Here is a 19,351-nt window from a genome sequence, read left to right as displayed (position 1 = left end):
TATAGTTCTTAATATGAACCAGTTCATTCACAGTTTAATTAATTTAATCCTCACAAAAATCCACTGAATTAGGAAGTAGCATTATCCACATTTTCCAGAAGTTTGTCCAAGGGCACAAAGCTTGTAGTTACTGACACAGTTGCAATTGGAATCTAGGCAGTCTGGTTGCTAGGGCTAAGCTTCTAGGCACTCACTACACTAGTTGTGTCTTACGAGAGACCTGCCCTAGGAGAAACCTAACTAGGAACATAGAAGTCAGCTCTAATTGGACAATTCTGCCATCAGAGGCACTACCAGGAAATATTGCCACCATGTTCATCAGGACAGCTTCTAGAGAAGTTCAGAGAGATTTAGGAGCATTGAGGGGAGAAGAACAGTACATTCACTTCTGGAGCTACAGCAGGCAAGCTGCTCTTTAAAACTGAACTTCAAAAAAAATAAGAGTAGCTTTATCACCAATATGAGCACCAGGCAAAAATGTAGCTAATAATTTCACTTAAGAATCTAGGACTCGGCCGGGCGCGGTGGCTCAAGCCTGTAATCCCAGCACTTTGGGAGGCCGAGGCGGGTGGATCACGAGGTCAGGAGATCGAGACTATCCTGGCTAACATGGTGAAAACCCGTCTCTACTAAAAATACAAAAAACTAGCCGGGCGTGGTGGCGGGCGCCTGTAGTCTCAGCTACTAGGGAGGCTGAGGCGGGAGAATGGCGTGAACCCGGGAGGCGGAGCTTGCAGTCAGCCGAGATCACGCCACTGCACTCCAGCCTGGGAGACACAGCGAGACTCCGTCTCAAAAAAAAAAAAAAAAAAAAAAAAAAAAAAAGAATCTAGGACTCGACCGGGCGCAGTGGCTCACACCTGTAATCCCAGCACTTCAGGAGGCCGAGGCAGGCGGATCACGAGGTCAGGAGATCGAGACCATCCTGGCTAACACGGTGAAACCCCATCTCCACTAAAAATACAAAAAATTAGCCGGGTGCGGTGGTGGGCACCTGTAGTCCCAGCTACTCGGGAGGCTGAGGCAGGAGAACCCGGGAGGCGGAGCTTGCAGTGAGCCGAGATCCCGCCACTGCACTCCAGCCTGGGCCACAGAGAGAGACTCCGCCTCAAAAAAAAAAAAAAGAAAAAGAAAAGAAAAAGAAAAAAAAAGCAAGTGACTAGATTAACATTTCTTCTGTGAAATAGAAATGGAGTGTTGAAATGAAAATTAAGTACAATTAAGAGAGAATTATTTTTATTTTATTTGTATTTTAAAATTTGTTATTATTATTATTGGTAGTAGTAGTAGTAGTAGTATTTTGGTAGACACAGGGTCTCACTATGTTGCCCAGGCTGGTCTCCAACTCCTGGGCCCAAGCAATCCTCCCTCCTCAGCTTCCCAAAGTGCTGGGATTATAGGTGTGAGCCACCACATCCGGCCAAATAATTTAAAAACATTTTTTGCATATCTGAATTTGTGGCTTTGGATTATCATCCCTGTCATAGCAGGTAATACAGCATCTGGACAGATATATTGATGAAGAGCTACTTAAAAAGTAGTTTATCTGGGATGCTGTTTATTACATTTGTCAAGGAGCTCTAGTCAATACCTCCATCTAGTGGCAAACTTGTAAGTGGAAACTTACGTCTTACAAAGTATCTTAAGTCTTGATAAAATAAAGCCCTCTTTCTCTCTGAAATGTCCATAAGACCCAGAGTGGCTTTCTAGAAGCAGAAGTTAGTTTTAGGAATATTAGAACAATATTTTCACAGCAGGAAACAAGTGGAAAAATAAAAACATTTAAGGAAAAACTTGTGGGTATTATATTTATAATACAAAGATGTTTGATATTCACTTCCAAGTAAGTTCTTCTGCAATAAACAACTTCTGTCAAACTTAGCCTACTGGAATAACACATTGTACTAGGTTAAACAGTATCCTCCCAAAAGATGTTTGTTTGTTTAAGAGACGGTCTCTGGCCAGGTGCGGTGGTTCATGCCTACAATCCCAGAACTTTGGGAGGCCAAGGAGGGCAGATCACCTGAGGTCAGGAGTTCGAGATCAGCCTGGCCAACATGGTGAAACCCTGTCTCTAGTAAAAATACAAAACCATTAGCGGGTGTGGTGGTGGGCTCCTGTAATCCCAGCTACTCAGGAGGCTGAGGCAGGAGAATTGCTTGAACCCAGGAGGTGGGTTCAACTCACTGCAACCTGAGTTGAGATCGTGCCACTGCACTCCAGCCTGAGCAACAGAACAAAACTCTGTCTCAAAAAAAGAAAAAAAGAAAAAGAAAAAAAAAAAGCGAGACAGAGCCTTGCTCTAGTCACCCAGGGTGGAGTGCAATCATAACTCACTGCAGCCTCCTAGGCTCAAGTAATCCTCCTGCCTCAGCCTTCCAAGTAGCTAGGACTACATGTGTGTGTCACCATGCCCACCTAATTTTTATTTTTTGTACAGATGGGGTGCGCACATTTCCACCAATTGTCTCTTCAAGGCAATCTAGGCTATCTATCATGTGCCTCAAAATTCTTCCTCTGCCCATCACCCCAATCTATCAATAAAGGCATTTCCATGTTTGTGTGTATTAATATGGCAGCACCCCACTTTTCAGTACCAAAATCTGTATTTGTTTCCTAAGGTTGCAGTAGCAAATTACCACTAACTGGGTGGCTTAAAACAACAGAAATGTATTTTCTCACAGTTCTGGAGGCTGGAGTCCACGATCCAGGTGCTGGCAGGATGAGTTCCTTCTGCGGGTTCTGAGGGACAGTCTGTTCCATGCCTCCCTCCAAGATCGTGGTTGTTGTTGGAAGTCCCTGGTGTTCCTGGCTTTGTAGAGGCATCAGTGTAATCCCTGCCTTCTCCCCTGTGTGTGGCTTTTCTCCACTCTTGCTATAAGGACATCAGTCATTGGATTTAGGGCCCATCCCAATCCAATATGATCTCACCTTAATTTGATTACACCTGCAAGTTCTCTATATCCAAATAGTCACATTCATAGGTACTGCGAGTTCAGACTCTAATATATCTGTTAGGGGCCAGGTGTGGTGGGTCAGGCCTGTAATCCCAGCACTTTGGGGGGCCAAGGCGGGAGGACGACTTGAGACTAGGGGTTTGACACCAGCTTGGGCAATACAGTGAGACCACCATCTCTATGAAAAAAAAAAAAAAATTAGCCAAGGCCAGGCATGGTGGCTCAGACCTGTAATCCCAGCACTTTGGGAGGCCAAGGCGGGAGGATGACTTGAAGCCAGGAGTTGGAAACCAGCCTGCTTCCATTAAAATGCAAGTGGAGGGAGATAAATTGAGGTAGGAATTGTTAGTGGACGGAATGTCTTAACTATGAGTTGTCCAAGTTCTTGGTGTATTGGACAAAAATTGAACAAAATGCACTAACAAAGCAACAAAAGAACAGGCTAACGAAGGCACAGATTTATTGAAGAAGCAGTACAATTCAGAGGGTGGGAGCGGGCTTGAGCAAGCAGCTCAACAGCCTCTTCAATTGGGGTTTTTATTAAGCTAAAGGAACCAAGCAACATCCCTCGGTGCCCTTTAGAGGACTCCAATAGGCCGCACCCCATGAAGGATTGGCCTGCGACCACAGGCTGACGTGGAGCCTTGGCACACGATCAGAGGCAGATGTGGAAACTTCTGTCTCATTATCACAGGAACGAGGAGGTGGCCTGTGTGCTGTCCAATTTTGCCTAGAACTGGCTGCACCTGCTGTTCTTTTGCTTCTGCCTTAACCCTTGATTGCCCGAATTCCCTATTCTCCTGCCTCAGAATTGTTAAGCAAAAAGGAACCAGGACTTGATTATTTGGAAAATTCTCAGCCTAACTATACTGCTGCCAAGGATGAGAAGGTCTGGCCTGAACAGTGTGTCTGGACAATACTTTGCTAAAGAGAGTTGTGTGTTGGCCGGGAGCGGTGGCTCACGCCTGTAATCCCAGCACTTTGGGAGGCCAAGACGGGCGGATCACGAGGTCAGGAGATCGAGACCATCCTGGCTAACACGGTGAAACTCTGTCTCTACTAAAAATACAAAAAATTAGCTGGGCATAGTGGCGGGCGCCTGTAGTCCCAGCTACTTGGGAGGCTGAGGCAGGAGAATGGCGTGAACTGGGGAGGCAGAGCTTGCTGTGAGCCGAGATTGCGCCACTGCACTCCAGTCTGGGAGACACAGCGAGACTCCGTCTCAAAAGAAAAAAAAAAAGAGAGTTGTGTGACTTATGGATCCACTCAGCCGTGTCAGCAGAAGCCAGGAATAGAGCTGGGGTTGTCCAGGAAAGATCTGTGGAGAACTTGAAAGTTCTAATGGTGTGGATCCCCTTGACATCCACAGAAAACAAGATTTTTGAGAATTTTATACCAGCAGAAATACTCCCAGCCTTGATGGAAAGGGACAGAGACAGAACAAATTGAAGGGAAAATGACTGACTCCCAGGGCAGAGCCATGGATGCAGAGGCCAGAGAGAGGATGGAGCTATAGGTCCAGAGGCCAAGGCCAACTGCACCCTCTGGACGCAGAGGCTGGATCGAGTCAGAGGGTCATTAAGGCCTTGAAAACCAATGTAGTTTTCCCTTTTGTGTTACAAACCTGTGTGAGACAGTGACCCCTTTAATTCCATGAAAATTCTGCCTTTCATAATGGAAATGTCTGTCCTATGCTTGCCTCATCTCAGTCCGTTTGTGCTGTTGTAATAGACATCTGATTATTACTGGGTAATTTATAAGTAATAGAAATTTACTACTCACAGTTCTGGAGGCTTGGAAGTCCATGATGCTGGCATTAGGTGTCTGGTGAGGGCCTTCTTGCTACATCCTCATGTAGCAGAAGAGCAGATGGGCAAAAGGGCACCTAAGCAGGTTCCTTCCAGCCCTTTTTTAAGGTGCCAATCCAATCATGAGGGCACAGCCCTCATGGCCTCATCGTCTCCAAGGGGCCCACCTCTTAATACCACAGCAATGTGATTACGTTTCAACATGAACTTTGGAGGGCACACATTCAAACCACTGCACCCACCATTGTACTTTGGAAGCAGATAACTTGTTTCCTAGTTGCACATGTCCACAGTTACGAGAGGAATTTTGCCCTAGAATGTATCGTATCATACCTAGAGTCTCAGTGATACCTGGTTTGCATGATTTAGATAATGAGATGTGCAATGTTTTGAGCTGATGATACTTAGATGAGATTTTGGATTTACAGTTAATGCTGAAACAAGTTGAGATTTTTGAGGATGCTGGGATTAGGTGAATGTATTTTGCATGTGGGATGAATGTGAATTTTACGGGGCTAGAGGATTGACTGTACTGGGTTGAAGTGTTGCCCCCAAATTCACCACCACCAAAACGTCGGAATATGACCTTGTTTGGAAACAGCATCTTTGAAGATGTGATTAGTTAAGATGACGTCACACTGGTGTACACTAGGCTGTAAATCCAATATGACTGGTGGTGTCCTTATAAGAAGATGGACGAAAAGATGGCCTTGGGAAAGTGGAGGTAGGAACTAGTGCGATGCAGCAATGAGTTAAGGAATGCCACAGATGCGAGCGACCCCCAGATGCTAGAAAAGGCCAAAAAAGGGCCCTTCCCTGGATTCTTCAGAGAGAGAGAGAACAGCATGGTCCCAGCAACACCTTGATTTCAGACCTCCAGCCTCTAGAATTGTGCAACAATAAATCTGTTGTTTTAGGTCAGGCAATCTGTGGTAACTTTGTTACAGCAACTCTAGAAAACTAATACACTCATCCTGGAGGGATGCCCATAGCTTTTCCTTGTGTTTACTAGCTTATGTGCCGTAAGACACTTCATTCACTGAAATCCTGAGACAGGTACAAAGTGTCAACAGAGCTTCTTTAGTGGGCACATGGAAATATTTGTACCCTCTGTATCAGAATAAGAAAATGATTACGATATAAACAGAAAGACGAAAGACAACAGTAGAGTGTTCCTAAAAACCTTCATATGATTTATCTTGGGACTGTGAAAGTGGCAGATACCAGAATAAAGTCACTTTTGCTGGACCCAGACAAAACAGGGCCGGGAAGGAGGCACACGCATGCATGTCTGAGGTAAGAACGGCTTCCAAGGACTTACTAAAAACTGCTTCACGTGCTTCATGCATCTCCTGCTCTGATAAGGTTTTTCATTAAACATTCTTTAGGACTGCAATAATTCAAACAAGACATTCTCCAGAGAATACCTGCCCAGTAGCAGCATCTGCATCAATGAACTGGTAACAGCTCTGGCTTTGAACCTACGGAACCCACGGACTCTGCTTCTAAGCAGCTTATGAAAATCTTTTTTTTTTTTTTTTGGCTAATAAAAGCTCCCCTTACACAGAACACACTTGCCATTAATGCATTACAGATTGTAATTTTTCTTTTATCCCAAAGTAAACGCTACATATTTAGAGAGAATTTTCTCTAGTGTTTTTTTTTTTTTTCTTTTTGAGACAGAGTCTCACTCTGTTACCCAGGCTGGAGTGCAGTGGCGCCATCTCCGCTCACTGCAACCTCTGCCTCCCAGGTACAAGCAATTATCCTGCCTCAGCCTCCAGAGTAGCTGGGAATACAGGCACGTGCCACCACGCCTGGCTAATTTTTTGTACTTTTTTTTTTTTTTTTTTTTGAGGTGGAGGCTTCTTCTGTCACCCGGGCTGGAGTGCAGTGGCGCGATCTCGGCTCACTGCAAGCTCTGCCTCCCGGGTTCACGCCATTCTCCTGCCTCAGCCTCCCCAGCAGCTGGGACTACAGGCACCCGCCACCACGCCTGGCTACTTTTTTTGTATTTTTAGTAGAGACGGGGTTTCACCGTGTTAGCCAGGATGGTCTCGATCTCCTGATCTCGTGATCCACCCGCCTTGGTCTCCCAAAGTGCTGGGATTACAGGCATGAGCCACTGCACCTGGCCTAGTGTCTTTTTTAAAAATGTTGACAGGATCTCTTAGAACAAAACAAAACAAAACAAAACAAAAACAAAGATCCAAGAGGGTATTTTAGAAAGTTGATTGTTTTTTGTTTTTTGTTTTTTGTTTTTGAGACAGGGTCTCACTCTGTCACCCAGGCAGGAGTACAGTGGCACGATCACTGCTCTCTGCAGCCTCAACCTCTCCCGCCCAGGTGATCCTCCCACCTCAGACTTCTGAGTAGCTGGGACTACAGGCGCACGCCAACACACCTGGCTACTTTTTGTATTTTTTGTAGAGACGAGTTTTCGCCATGTCGGCTCAAACTCCTCAGCTCAAGTGAGCCTCCCACCTCGGCCTCCCAAAGTGCAGGGATTACAGGCGTGAGCCACCACAGCAGGCTAGGAAGTTCTTCATTTCTTCAGTGTAAGACATTAGTCCTACTTGCCCAGATAATGCCTTCCGGCTCGTTACACGTTCCTCTATTTTAGAGGATGATGTGGTCTATTCAACAGTGATTCCCAAACCTATCAATTCAATTTCACAAATAGCGGGCTCATAATTAAGCGGAGAATTGTACTAGAAAGAGTGAGGGATTTATAAATGATAAAAGTTCGTGCCCTGCTTTTCTGTTTTAGATTTAGAGTGATCTCTCAGCCACAGGCTAAACAGAAATACTCCATTCACACCTTCTGGGGTCTTGGGACTCAGGCACTGAATTATAAGCTCAATTAAAGAGAAAATTTGAGATTAGGTCAATGGCTCAAAAATGTCAAAAGCAAACAATCTTACTGACCACAGCTTAACCCTCTGTACATTTAGGTAATCCACTGCAAAAATGTAGGCCCGCCCAGAACAGAGAAGCATGCAAAAGAAAAAATGAAAATAATAATAATAATAATAATGTAAGCCAGAAGTAACCCAGCAGCTAGTAAAGGTGCATCATTCTCTACCTCAGATGGTATAAGCGTGTTACAGAGTGTGTGTATTCAGTGAACACAGGAGAAGCAGAGGTTTAAAAAAGGCCAGCTTCTGGAGATAAGACAGAAGTGGAATCAAGTGTGGTGTGGGCAGGGGAGCAATAGGGAATTACATCAAGGTTACTAACCTGGGCGACTGAGATAGTATTAATCGGAGCAAGTGACAGATGATATGTTCAAGAAGCAGCTAGAAATACATGCTGACTTTAGAAGAGAAACCTGGGCTGGAGACAGTCTGAAGCATCCCCATGTAGACAGTGTCAAAGCCAGGGAAGTAGATGACATCACCCAGGAAGAGTATGTAGCTTACCAAGAGTGGAGAGTTACGAGATGAAATCATGGGATGTGCAGGCAGAAGAGCCAGAGAATGAGACAAAGCTGAGAGAGAGAGAGGAGTGACACCAAGACAGAATAGTGTCTTTGAAGCCAAGGAATGAAACAATAAACTTTTTTTTTTTTTTTTTTTTTTTTTATAGACGGGGTCTGGCTCTGTTGCCTAGGTTCTTCTCAAGCCACCTTCCCACTTTGGCCTCCCAAAGTGTTGGGATTACAGGCATGAGCCACTGCACCTTGCCAGAAATGAACTTATAACAACACTAATAAGGTCACTGATGACCTCGGCAAGAGGGACAGTGAAGACATGAGCCAATTCCTACCATATTGAAGATACGAAGGCCAACGTGGTAGCTCATGCCTAATAATCCCAGCACTTTGGGAGGCAGAGATGGGAGGACCCTTTGAGGCCAGGAGTTTGAGATTAGCCTGAGCAACATAGCAAGACCCCACCTCTGCAAAAATTAAAAAAAAAAAAAGAAAAAGAGAAAGAGCCAGGCACGGTGGCATGTACCTGTGGTCCCAGCTACTTGGGGAGGCTGAGGCGAGAGCATTGTTTGAGCCCAGATGCTAGAGGTTGCAGTGAGCTGTGATCACAAAACTATGCTCTAGTCTGGCCTGGGTGACAGAGCAAGACCGTATCTCAAAAAGATACAGAGACAGTAAGACTGTGGAATGCTCTTCCAACACGTTTAGCAGAGAAGGGAAGGGGGAAAATAAGGCCATAGCATGACCGAGGTAAGACGAGGGAATTTTTTGAAGGATGGTGGGTACTTCAATATGTATATAGGCCAATGATTTTCAAAATTGACTGTCATCAGCATCACCTAGAGGGCTTGTTAAAATTCAGATTGTGGGGCTTGACCTGAACAAGTTTCTGATTGAGTAGGTCTAGGGTAGAACTCAAGAACTTACATTTCCAACAAGCTCCCAAGTGACAATGCTGCTGGTCTGTGGACCAAAATGGAGAACCACCGGAGTAGGCGAAGAAAAAAATATCCAAAAGAACAATGTTTGAAATATTTAGGCAATGGAGATATTTATAGGGTAAAACACAGCGGAAGGAGAGGATGGAATTCAGAAAAAGGTAAAATAGTTGGTCTTGAGCAACAAGTGAGGTCATTTCTTCCTCTGAGACAGGCAGGCAGATGAAGATGTACATGATTAGAGGTAAAGTTCACAGGTGGAGAAAAGGCAAGTTAAGAGTTCATGCCTGAAGGCCTTATTTTCTCCGCTTATTTTTTCAAAGCAGTATCATCTACTGAGAATTTAGGAGATAAGGTAGAGTAGGGGAAAATATTAATAATTATACATTTAACAGCTATGGGAAAAAAACATGTTAAAGTACTCCCAAGTTCCACTTATTTTTAAGACAGAGTCTCACTCTGTTGCCTAGACTAGAGGGCAGTGGCACAATCACAGCTCACTGGAGTGGAGCCTCAGCCTCCTGAGTAGCTGGGACTACAAGTGTGTGCAACCAACCACCCCTGGCTAATTTTTACATTTTTGTGGAAATGGGGGCCTCACTATGTTGCCCAGGCTGGTCTTGAACCTGGCTTCAAGTGATCCTCCTGCTTCAGTCTCCTAAAGTGCTGGGATTAGAGGGGTGAACCACACCTGGACCATCAACCACTGCTGAAGAAAAATCTAAACAGTATCAGCCTGCCTCAGTAATTACAGCATAATTAAAGAAAAAAGGAAATACTCTATTTCCTTTATTATTAAGTAAAATAGCAAGAAGCCATTAACACTCAGAGAAGTCTTCCGTTCTCCTCTAGGTAAGTAGAGCAGACAAAGTTTGGATCAGCACTCCTGAGATTAGGTCATGACCAATCCACAAAGGAAGCTGTTACTCATTTTACTCACTCTAGGACATCACTATTAAAGTTTTTTTTTTTTTTTTTTTTTTTTTTTTGAGACGGAGTCTTGCTGCATCACCCAGGCTGTAGGGCAGTGGCGCGATCTCGGCTCACTGCAAGCTCCGCCTCCTGGGTTCATGCCATTCTCCTGCCTCAGCCCCCCGAGTAGCTGGGACTACAGGTGCCCGCCACCTCGCCCGGCTAATTGTTTTGTATTTTTAGTAGAGACGGGGTTTCACTGTGTTAGCCAGGATGGTCTCTATCTCCTGACCTCGTGACCCGCCCACCTCGGACTCCCAAAGTGCTGGGATTACAGGCGTGGGCCACCGTGCCCGGCCTCACTATGAAAAGATTTTTAAGCTTGGGTGTGTTAACTCTTAATATTTACATATGGAATTGTTTATATTTTTATATGCATGTATTTTGCCTTAATCAGATGTTCACAAAAGTCTAGAACTCTTCAACTCTCACCATCAACTGTTAATCTCAACTGTCACCCTCTGGATTGTCCACTGTCAAAACAGGAGTTCAGTGACATGAAAAGTCCATATTCAATTGTGTAGCCCAGAATGGGGAATGGGAAATGAAGTCTCCACACTTAAAATGTAAAATATTGGCTGAGTGCAGTGGCTCATGTCTGCAATCCTGGCACTCCTGGATGCCAAGGGAGGATTGCTTGAACCCAGGAGTTTGAAACCAATCTGGGCAACATAGTGAGACCTCCTCTCTGCAAATAAAAAAACAAAAATTACCTGGGCATGGTGGCGTGTGCCTGTGTTCCCAGCTACTCAGGAGGCTAAAGTGGGAGGATCACTGGAGTCCAGGAGCTCAAGGCTGCAATAGGCTGCGATTGTGCCACTGCACTCCAGTCTAGGCGACAGAGAGAAACTCTATCTCCAAAAAAAAAAAAAACCTAAAATATTGAACTATGTTCTCAGGCACATGTGCTATCATTCATTCAATCCTACTATGTGCCCTTTTTACATTCGGGTTTAACAGGGATGAATCCAACTTGATATTTTGGGGACCCTCTTTAAGAAAAGTAATACAAAATTAAAAATACAAAACTCCTAGGGCACCCCCTCCCAGGGCCTTGTACAAGTAAGGGGCCCAAAACCTTAGGCTTAGTTTCTTGGTTTAAATGAAATCTGTTTCTTGGTTCAGACGAAATTTTACACTGAAAAAATACTTCTTCTAGCTTCATTTCTGAGTCAACTCCTCCCCCAACGCCAACCTCCCAAATGCCAGTGTAAGTTCAAGGTTGAGTTTAGAGTCATTATGAAGTCAAATGTGTTCCTCCATCCAGCTGTCCAAAACATTTATTGACTACTACAGTAGGAAACAGATATGATCCCTCAATGTAAAGGAGCTCTATAACATTTATTTATGAACGAACGAATGAATGAATGAATGAATGAGAACCAGGCCCTGTTGCCCAGGCTGGAGCACAGTGGTGCGATCTCGGCTCGCTGCAACCTCCACCTCCCAGGCCCAAGCGATTCTCATGCCTCAGTCTCCTAAGTAGCTGGGATTACAGGTATGTATTTTTAGTAGAAATGGGGTATTGCCATGTTGGTCAGGGTGGTCTTGAACTCCTGACCTCAAGTGATCTGCCCGCCTCAGCTTCTCGAAGTGCTGGGATTACAGGTGTCAGCCACTGTGCCCGGCCCAAAATTTCTTTTAAATTTTTAATTTCTCTAAAACTTTAAAATAAGTTTTAAATTTTAAATTTTTTTTTTTTTTTTTTTTTTTGAGACGGAGTCTCGCTCTGTAGCCCAGGCTGGAGTGCAGTGGCACAATCTCAGCTCACGGCAAGCTCCGCCTCCCAGGTTCAAGTGATTCTACATTAGCCTTCCCAGGCGTGCGCTACTATGCCTGGCTAATTTTTGTATTTTTAGTAGAGACAGGGTTTCACCATGTTTGCCAGGCTGGTCTCGAACTCCTGACTTCAGGTGATCCATCCACCTTGGCCTCCCTAAGTGCTGGGATTAGAGGCGTGAGTCACGGTGCCTGGCCCATTTTTTACTTTTATCTGCTATAAAATTTGAATTTTGTTATGACAAAGCCTATCTAAGTTGATGAATATATTAATCATTTTCAGGTTGGAGTATTTTTTTTTTTTTTAACCTCTTCCAGGCATACGGCCACATGCTATCATCAGTGGAAAAGCTACATTCTTGACTGCTCTCATTTTGAATTAGAATTTGAAGTCTAATATAAATAAGTGGATTACTTTTCATATTTCTGATTAAAATAAGGCTGGCTGAGATTTATTAATTTACCTTGAAATTTAAAAATATACCTACTATAAAAATTTTAATTAAACTCTTTGAAACTATTTTATAGTAGAACATCAACATTTTCTGGATAGGTAAAAGCTTTTATATTACATTTTTATTTTGCAAGAAAATAAATTATACAACTTAAAAAATAAAATCCAAAAATTAAGCAGTTCATCAAAATATTTCAGCCTACTGCATACAGAAACTGCTACTACTTAAAATTGTACAGCATTATCATCTCAGTATGTAGTGGCACACATTCAAAATCGTATAGACCATATGAGGATAGATTACAACTTAGAAACTAAATTTGTTCAACACTCCAGACAACATATAGTGTAGATGACAGGAAAGCTCTCATGTAATGTTTATTTCACAAACATGACCTTGGAAGAATTTATAAGACAGCATCCCAGTCATTTACATGAGAATAGAAAAACCAGCTTGAGTTTAAGATAGCAAATCTTTCTGTAAAACTAGCAAATCTTTCACCCAGACTGAAGTGTTAAAATTTGCCCTTTGAGCAGTGCTAGAGATATCTTACTGCAAATAATGCAAAATACTTTTTAAACTACTCAGGTCATATTTTCTATTAAATTTAATAAAAAGTAAAACAAAGAAAGCTAACATTTCATTTTTGGAAGGTTTAACATTTATGCACAAAATAAGAGCGAGAGACTTAAATAAAAAAGTTGACAGAACTCAGGGACCCCCTCCAATAAATGTAAAAATTGGAAGACTTCAGAATTTATTTCAAGATCCTCATTTAATCATTGGAATAGTAATATTCTAATATTTATCTCATTGTGACCATCACAATTGTTCTATATTTTCACTTCCTAAACTTTGTCTTATGTCTACTTACTGTGGCAATGAGATGGCAACACAAGTTAACATTTCCCAGATGGAATGTCTCTGTCTTTGAACTAGAAGATGGGTATTCAGAGCTTAAGATAGCCTCCGAAGTGTCTTATTGCCATACCGCTAATTTTTTAAAATTAAATGTATTTTTTTTTTTTTGGAGAGGGAGGCTGGATTTTCTTTTCCCTTAACTGCAGGTTTTATCCCTGCTCGGCACCACTTTTAAGTGCACACTGGAGAGAAGAGACCTGAATAAAGGATGCCAACTGTGATTCCAGACCTTTACAAACGGCTGGTAAGATTTTTTTTTCTTTTTTTTTTTTTAATTTGCAAATCTGTTGTTAAAGAAAACTGAACAATGGCATAGGCACCTGGTCAACTAAATGGTTTTCATGAACACCAAAAAGTAGTTAAACTTTTGTATTCATAACCCCCCCCAAAAAAAAAACTGCACGTTTACAGTATTTGCTGCTGTTCATTCCCCAAAATACAATTAGGACATAATTGGCTATTAAAAATTTATAAAAATTAAAAACTTTGCTATGAATTTAGTGTTACCCACTTTTCCATTAAATTCGCCTTCATAAATCAAAACATCATGACTCTCATTCTTAAATTAAATGACCCAAAATTAGAAGTTCCAAAAAAGTTCTGAGAACAATTATGGTTTAAAACAACAAACCTAAATTTTTTAAATGGACTACAATTTTTCCTCCTATTGTTTCCTCCTTTGGCATTCTTGTATTGGGACAAGCAAATACGCCAATGCTGAATTATCTGTTAAACATAAGGGCCACAATTACTACAAAATTATTTCTTCTAAATTTCAAATATACCCATTATGAACAGTCACCTAATTAGAGAAAACTGTGAGCACTAATTTTAATTCTTCACAATATGCTCGGTCTAATAATTGACATTTGCTCCCTTAAAGATGAAGTGTAAAATTTTAAACAAAATTCCAATTTCCTATGAGTTTCAGAACAGGCATTTGACTATACTCAGCAAAACTCTAAATGTTTTCAATTGCTTTCCTTCCATTCGGCAGGCAGTTCACAAAGCCTCTTGCGATGGGGACAGATCCCATGAAATGCTCTTGAAAGCACTCCACTGTAACATAACACTGTATGTCTTTCTGTACTCCATTTCCTACTATCTTCAAAAACCATACTCTAAAAATATTACTTAACATCAAACAAGATATAAAATAATTTGCAAGAAAATTTGAAACGTGCACCACAATGAATAAAAACCCAAGTTGAGCCATTCTTTCCCCAAGGGGGATAATTTTCTCTTTTAAGTTGTTCACGTCCTCAAGTCCTAAAATTTCCACTACTCTGGATATTCAGTTGCCAGCAACTAGTTAAGTTGCTACTTTGGATAGACTGAAAGGAACATGGTAAATGTTGCCTTCTGATGATTTAAAAAATGTTTATTTTTAAAATATATAAATATATATGTACATATATTTGGCAAGTTTACTGCTCGTATTAAGAGTGCAACAATTTTGCTTCTGTTTTTCAGGTCTTATGTTGTGGTTTTTCTCTTACCCCTAGGTGACTGATTCAAACCTGAGGCTACAAATCCCTAATCATGAGACCTTAAAATACCAAAATACTTCTATGCTACAGATTAAGAGATCAGTTACATAACTATATCAGAGCAGAAGATTTCTGTGGTGTTTTTAATAAATTCAGATATGGCATAATAAATATTAGGTATATAAATATTAAGTGTGTTAGTAAACACACAGTATGTTTAGTAAACACACTTAATATTTTTGTTTTGCTATTTTGACTCTGCAATCATAATGACCTACCTATCTCCATAAATTTTTTTAAACAATTGAAGCAACAATTAATATAAGCTTCACTTTTCAAAACAAGCTCTCCAGCCATATTAAAAAAAAAAACAAAACAAAAAAACAACTCCTTATCATTGAACAACAACAACTAAAATAGCAGTCTCCTGTTTAAAGAAAACCAACATTTGAAAGTTGAAAATATTTAATACCATTTTTAGGTCACCATTAAAATCCAGTTATTATACTGAGCAATGTTTGAACAATTTGATACTATTAAATACTTAACTTCTCACCTACATCTGCCCTTTCCCAATGTTGCATTGACCAGCTCACTCTTTTCATCAAAAGAAACCAAGAGTGCTATTTCTAGTTTTAATTGCATTTTTTAAAAACAAAAGATAACAGCATTTTTCAGTGCATGAATATCTGAAGATCCTTCCTTGTGCAAGTACATTTTTTAAGAGAGGAAAAAAGAGAAAAAAGCAACAAGAACCCCGCCCTCACCCTTCCCAACTGTATTTCTCCTGGTGGGTACAAATCAAATTCACTTTTAAAAGTTGATAATGGGCTCTTCATGAATGCAAGTTTCTCCACAAACAGCATGCTGTTAGAGTGTGCACCATGAAGGGAATGCCATCATGCTAACTAATGTGATTGGCAAAATATAGTTGTTTCTGTAAGGTAAGGCAGAGATTTTAATATTTATGTAATCAAAGTCCAAATAAACCTTTCTCCAGCACAAACTTTACAACTTTCTGCCCAAGCACTCCAAAATTTGGGTTCTAAATATTGTCCATGATATTCAAACTTATGCCATATATATGAAAGTGTTGATATCAGATTCATCTCTTCTGATGTATTTGTGCTCTATTAGCCACTCTATTTGCTCTTTTATCATTTTCTTTTGTGGCAAGAACATGTTTTTCAAAATTTCTACTAATTCAGTCTGCAGCTGAGCATTACTAATTTTCTTTCTCATTTTCATTATTTGTATGATAGCTTCCTAAAAGAAAAAATAAAAATAAAAGTGCATTAATATATGAAATTTATTTTAAGTACAACAAACTGAAAAATGACTTTTTATGCATATTAATCCTCTATCCAACATCTACCCAAATGGATAACAATCACTAGGGGATTAATCTTGAGACCAGTATCTTTTACTTCACAAATAAAAACATCTTTTGTTTTTTCATTCCCCATAAAAGAGAATCTGCTTACTGGGGTGGGGGGCTAGGGGAGGGACAGCATTGGGAGAAATACCTCATGTAGATGACAGGTTGATAGGTGCAGCAAACCACTATGACACGTGTATACCCATGTAACAAAGCTGCACATTCTGCACGTGTATCCCAGAACGTAAAGTATGTATTTTTAAAAAATCTGATTATAGACATTTTGAAAAATAAGGAAAAGCAAAATTACTTCTGCTGCAAGAAAACTGCACCTAATGTTTTAATATTATTTCCTTCAATTTCTTTTTTCCCCATACCATTCACATTCTTAAAAGTCATCTTACCTGTGAAAACAATACGTATATAACCTGGTATCATGTTAAACGTCAATTAAAATATAACAAACTCCTTACACCAAATTTTTCCCTTGTATTCAGTTATTTCTTTGTGTAGTAGTACAGGTCAGTTGGGGTCTGTTTTCAAAGTCATTAAGTAGCATTCTTTATATATATTTACCAGATTAATTATATTTGCTACAAATATTATCTTCAGTTTATATTGACTCAATTAAATGTTTTTAAGGTTTTTTTTTTTTTCCCCCTTCTCTTTAAATACAGAGACAAAGTTTTGCTATGTTGGCCAGGTTAGTCTTGAACCCCCAGCCTCAAATAATCCCCTGCCCTGGTCTCCCAAAGTGCTAGGATTACAGGTGTTAGCCACAATGCCCAGTAGTTTTTAAGTTTCTAAAGAAATAATCTTTTTCATCTAGGTCATTTTATCAAAATTTTTCTTGATGATTTCCTTAATTACTGTTAATTTACAATAAGAGTTATTAGAAAATCATTAAATATTCTTTTCTCTTTTAATTTTCCAGCACAAGCTCTCTCTTTACCCAACAAAAGGCATCTGTATGCTGGGTGTGGTGGCTTATGTTTGTAATCCTAGCACTTTGGGAGGTTGCTGTGGGTGGATTGCTTGAGTCCAGGAGTTTGAGACCAGCCTGGGCAACATGGCAAAACCCCATCTCTATAAAAAATGCAAAAGTTAGCCGGGCATGGTGGCATGTGTCTGTGGTCCCAGCTATTCAGGAGGCTGAAGAAAGAGGATTGCTTGAGCCTGGGAGGTGGAGGTTGCAGTAAGCTGAGATCGCACCACTGCACTCCAGCCTGAGACCCTGTCTCCAAAACAAAAGGCATCTATCTCTTAGCATAGATTAGAGTTTGCTGTAAAAGAAATGTCAAAATAGAAAAAGAAGTAACATTTGCTTTTAACATTTAAAAACATAATTTTGCTGCAAATCAACAGACTTGGGAGTCAGGCACTATTCAGTAAGAGAAAAAATTCCTTCAACTTCCCCTGTACAGATACGATAACCAGCCGGGGAGGGTGGCTCATGCCTGTAATCCCAGCAATGTGGGAAGTTGAGGGGGGCGGATTGTTTGAGTTGTGGAGTTTGAGACCAGCCTGGGCAACATGGTGAAACTCCATCTCTACAAAATATACAAAAAACATTAGCCGGGCATGGTGGCATGTACCTGTGGGCCCAGCTACTCAGGGGGCTGAGGCAGGATCGTTTGAGCCTGGAAGGCAGAGATTGCAGTGAGCTGAGATTGCACCACTGCACTCCAGCCTGGGTGACAGAGTGAGACCCTGTCTCAAAAAAAACCAGAAAAACAGGCCAGGCGCGGTGGCTCATTCCTGTAATCCCAGCACTTTAGGAGGCCAAGGCGAGTGGATCACAAAGTCAGGAGTTCGAGACCAGCCTGGCCAACATGGTGAAACCCGTCTCTACTAAAAATACAAAAAATAGCTTGGCGTGGTGTCGAGCACCTCTAATCCCAGCTACTTGGGAGTCTGAGGCAGGAGAATTGTTTGAACCTGGGAGGCGGAGGTTGCAGTGAGCCAAGATCGTGCCATTCCACTCCAGCCTGGGCAACAGGGCGAGACCCCATCTCAAAAAATAAAACAAAAATAAATAAAAGATATGATGACCCCCTTCACTGACACCAGAAGGTCAAGTGAATTCCTCTCACCCTGGATGGTATTCAGATACCAGGCTCCTGATCATCATAAATTGGGGTTTATGTCAGGGGTTCAGAGAAGAAGAAGGAAGGAAAGTCTGTTCCTTCAGGCACTTGAAGATTACAGAAACCCGGAGGAAAAGCAGAGGCATTTGTAAACATCCCAATTTCTCCTTAGGTAGAGGTGAAGGTGGTAGTTAGATAACCTAAGGGGAAAACAGAGCAGAGGGACACTGGCCCTGGTCCCCATTTGATATGCTGGAGGTCACTTAAAGAGTAGCATAGTATGATGGAAATAATCTGCACTTCTGACTTTTCCTCAGTTCCCACGTGTGACAGCAAGAGTTTCGAGCTAATGGACCTGCCACAGGGCCTTTAATGACAGGGCAAGGTGATCCTGCTATTATTCTGCAGAGAATAATGACACTGTGCCATGTAGGCCAAGGAGCCACACAGAAGATGTAGTGGAGTCTCAGAGCCTTCAAGAGCTCAGTAAGAGCAGGGGAAAGACAGCAAGGAAGAGGCCATAGGGTCCTTAATAACTAGAAAAAGAATGAACCATAAATTCATCTGCTATAGACAACAGCAGCAGTTACCAACAGAAAGCCAAATTCCCAAAGATGATAAACTACTTCACAGCTGCCAAAACCAACAATCCAGGACACTGTCCTAACTGCAAAGATATGACGCTCCCTTCACTGTCATTACCAGTCAAGCAAATCCCTCTCAACCTCAATATATCCAGATGCCACCTATGCAAATAACAATCAATGGGGATGAGTGGAGTAGGATCAGGAGGAAATAAAGTCTGAGCATTACCTAAAGACAGCTTAGATTATTGGATTGTACATAATTATGGGTCACATTAAGACAAAAGGACCTCAATTTCTCTGTACATCTTATAGTATCATTACATCTGCTTATACATTTCAACTCTTTTTTATTTTATTTTATTTTTTTAGATGGAGTCTTGCTCTATCGCCTGGTTGGAGTGCAGCGGTGCGATCTCGGCTCACTGCAACCTCCGCCTCCCGGGTTCAGGAGATTCCACTCCCTCAGCCTCCTGGGCAGCTGGGACTACAGGCATACACCACCATGCCTGGCTAATTTTTTGTATTTTAGTAGAGACGGGGTTTCAT

The 19,351-nt window shown here is 41.5% G+C and overlaps 1 protein-coding gene across 1 annotated transcript in view; it reads right to left on the bottom strand.

The window, feature by feature from the left end:
* Positions 1 to 12,443: 12,443 nt before the first annotated feature.
* The window catches only part of LOC105493659 (cullin 5), a 106,994-nt gene continuing 100,086 nt past the window's right edge, over positions 12,444 to 19,351 (bottom strand). The window contains 1 exon segment of the mRNA XM_011761498.2: positions 12,444 to 16,019. Coding sequence (XP_011759800.2) covers positions 15,825 to 16,019 — 195 coding nt within the window. The 3' untranslated portion in view covers positions 12,444 to 15,824.

Source organism: Macaca nemestrina, chromosome 12, assembly GCF_043159975.1.
Source record: "Macaca nemestrina isolate mMacNem1 chromosome 12, mMacNem.hap1, whole genome shotgun sequence".
In the NCBI taxonomy this organism is placed as follows: Eukaryota; Metazoa; Chordata; class Mammalia; order Primates; family Cercopithecidae; genus Macaca; species Macaca nemestrina.
The sequence above is the reverse complement of the archived record's forward strand: the minus strand, read 5'-3'. Positions and strand labels throughout refer to the sequence as shown.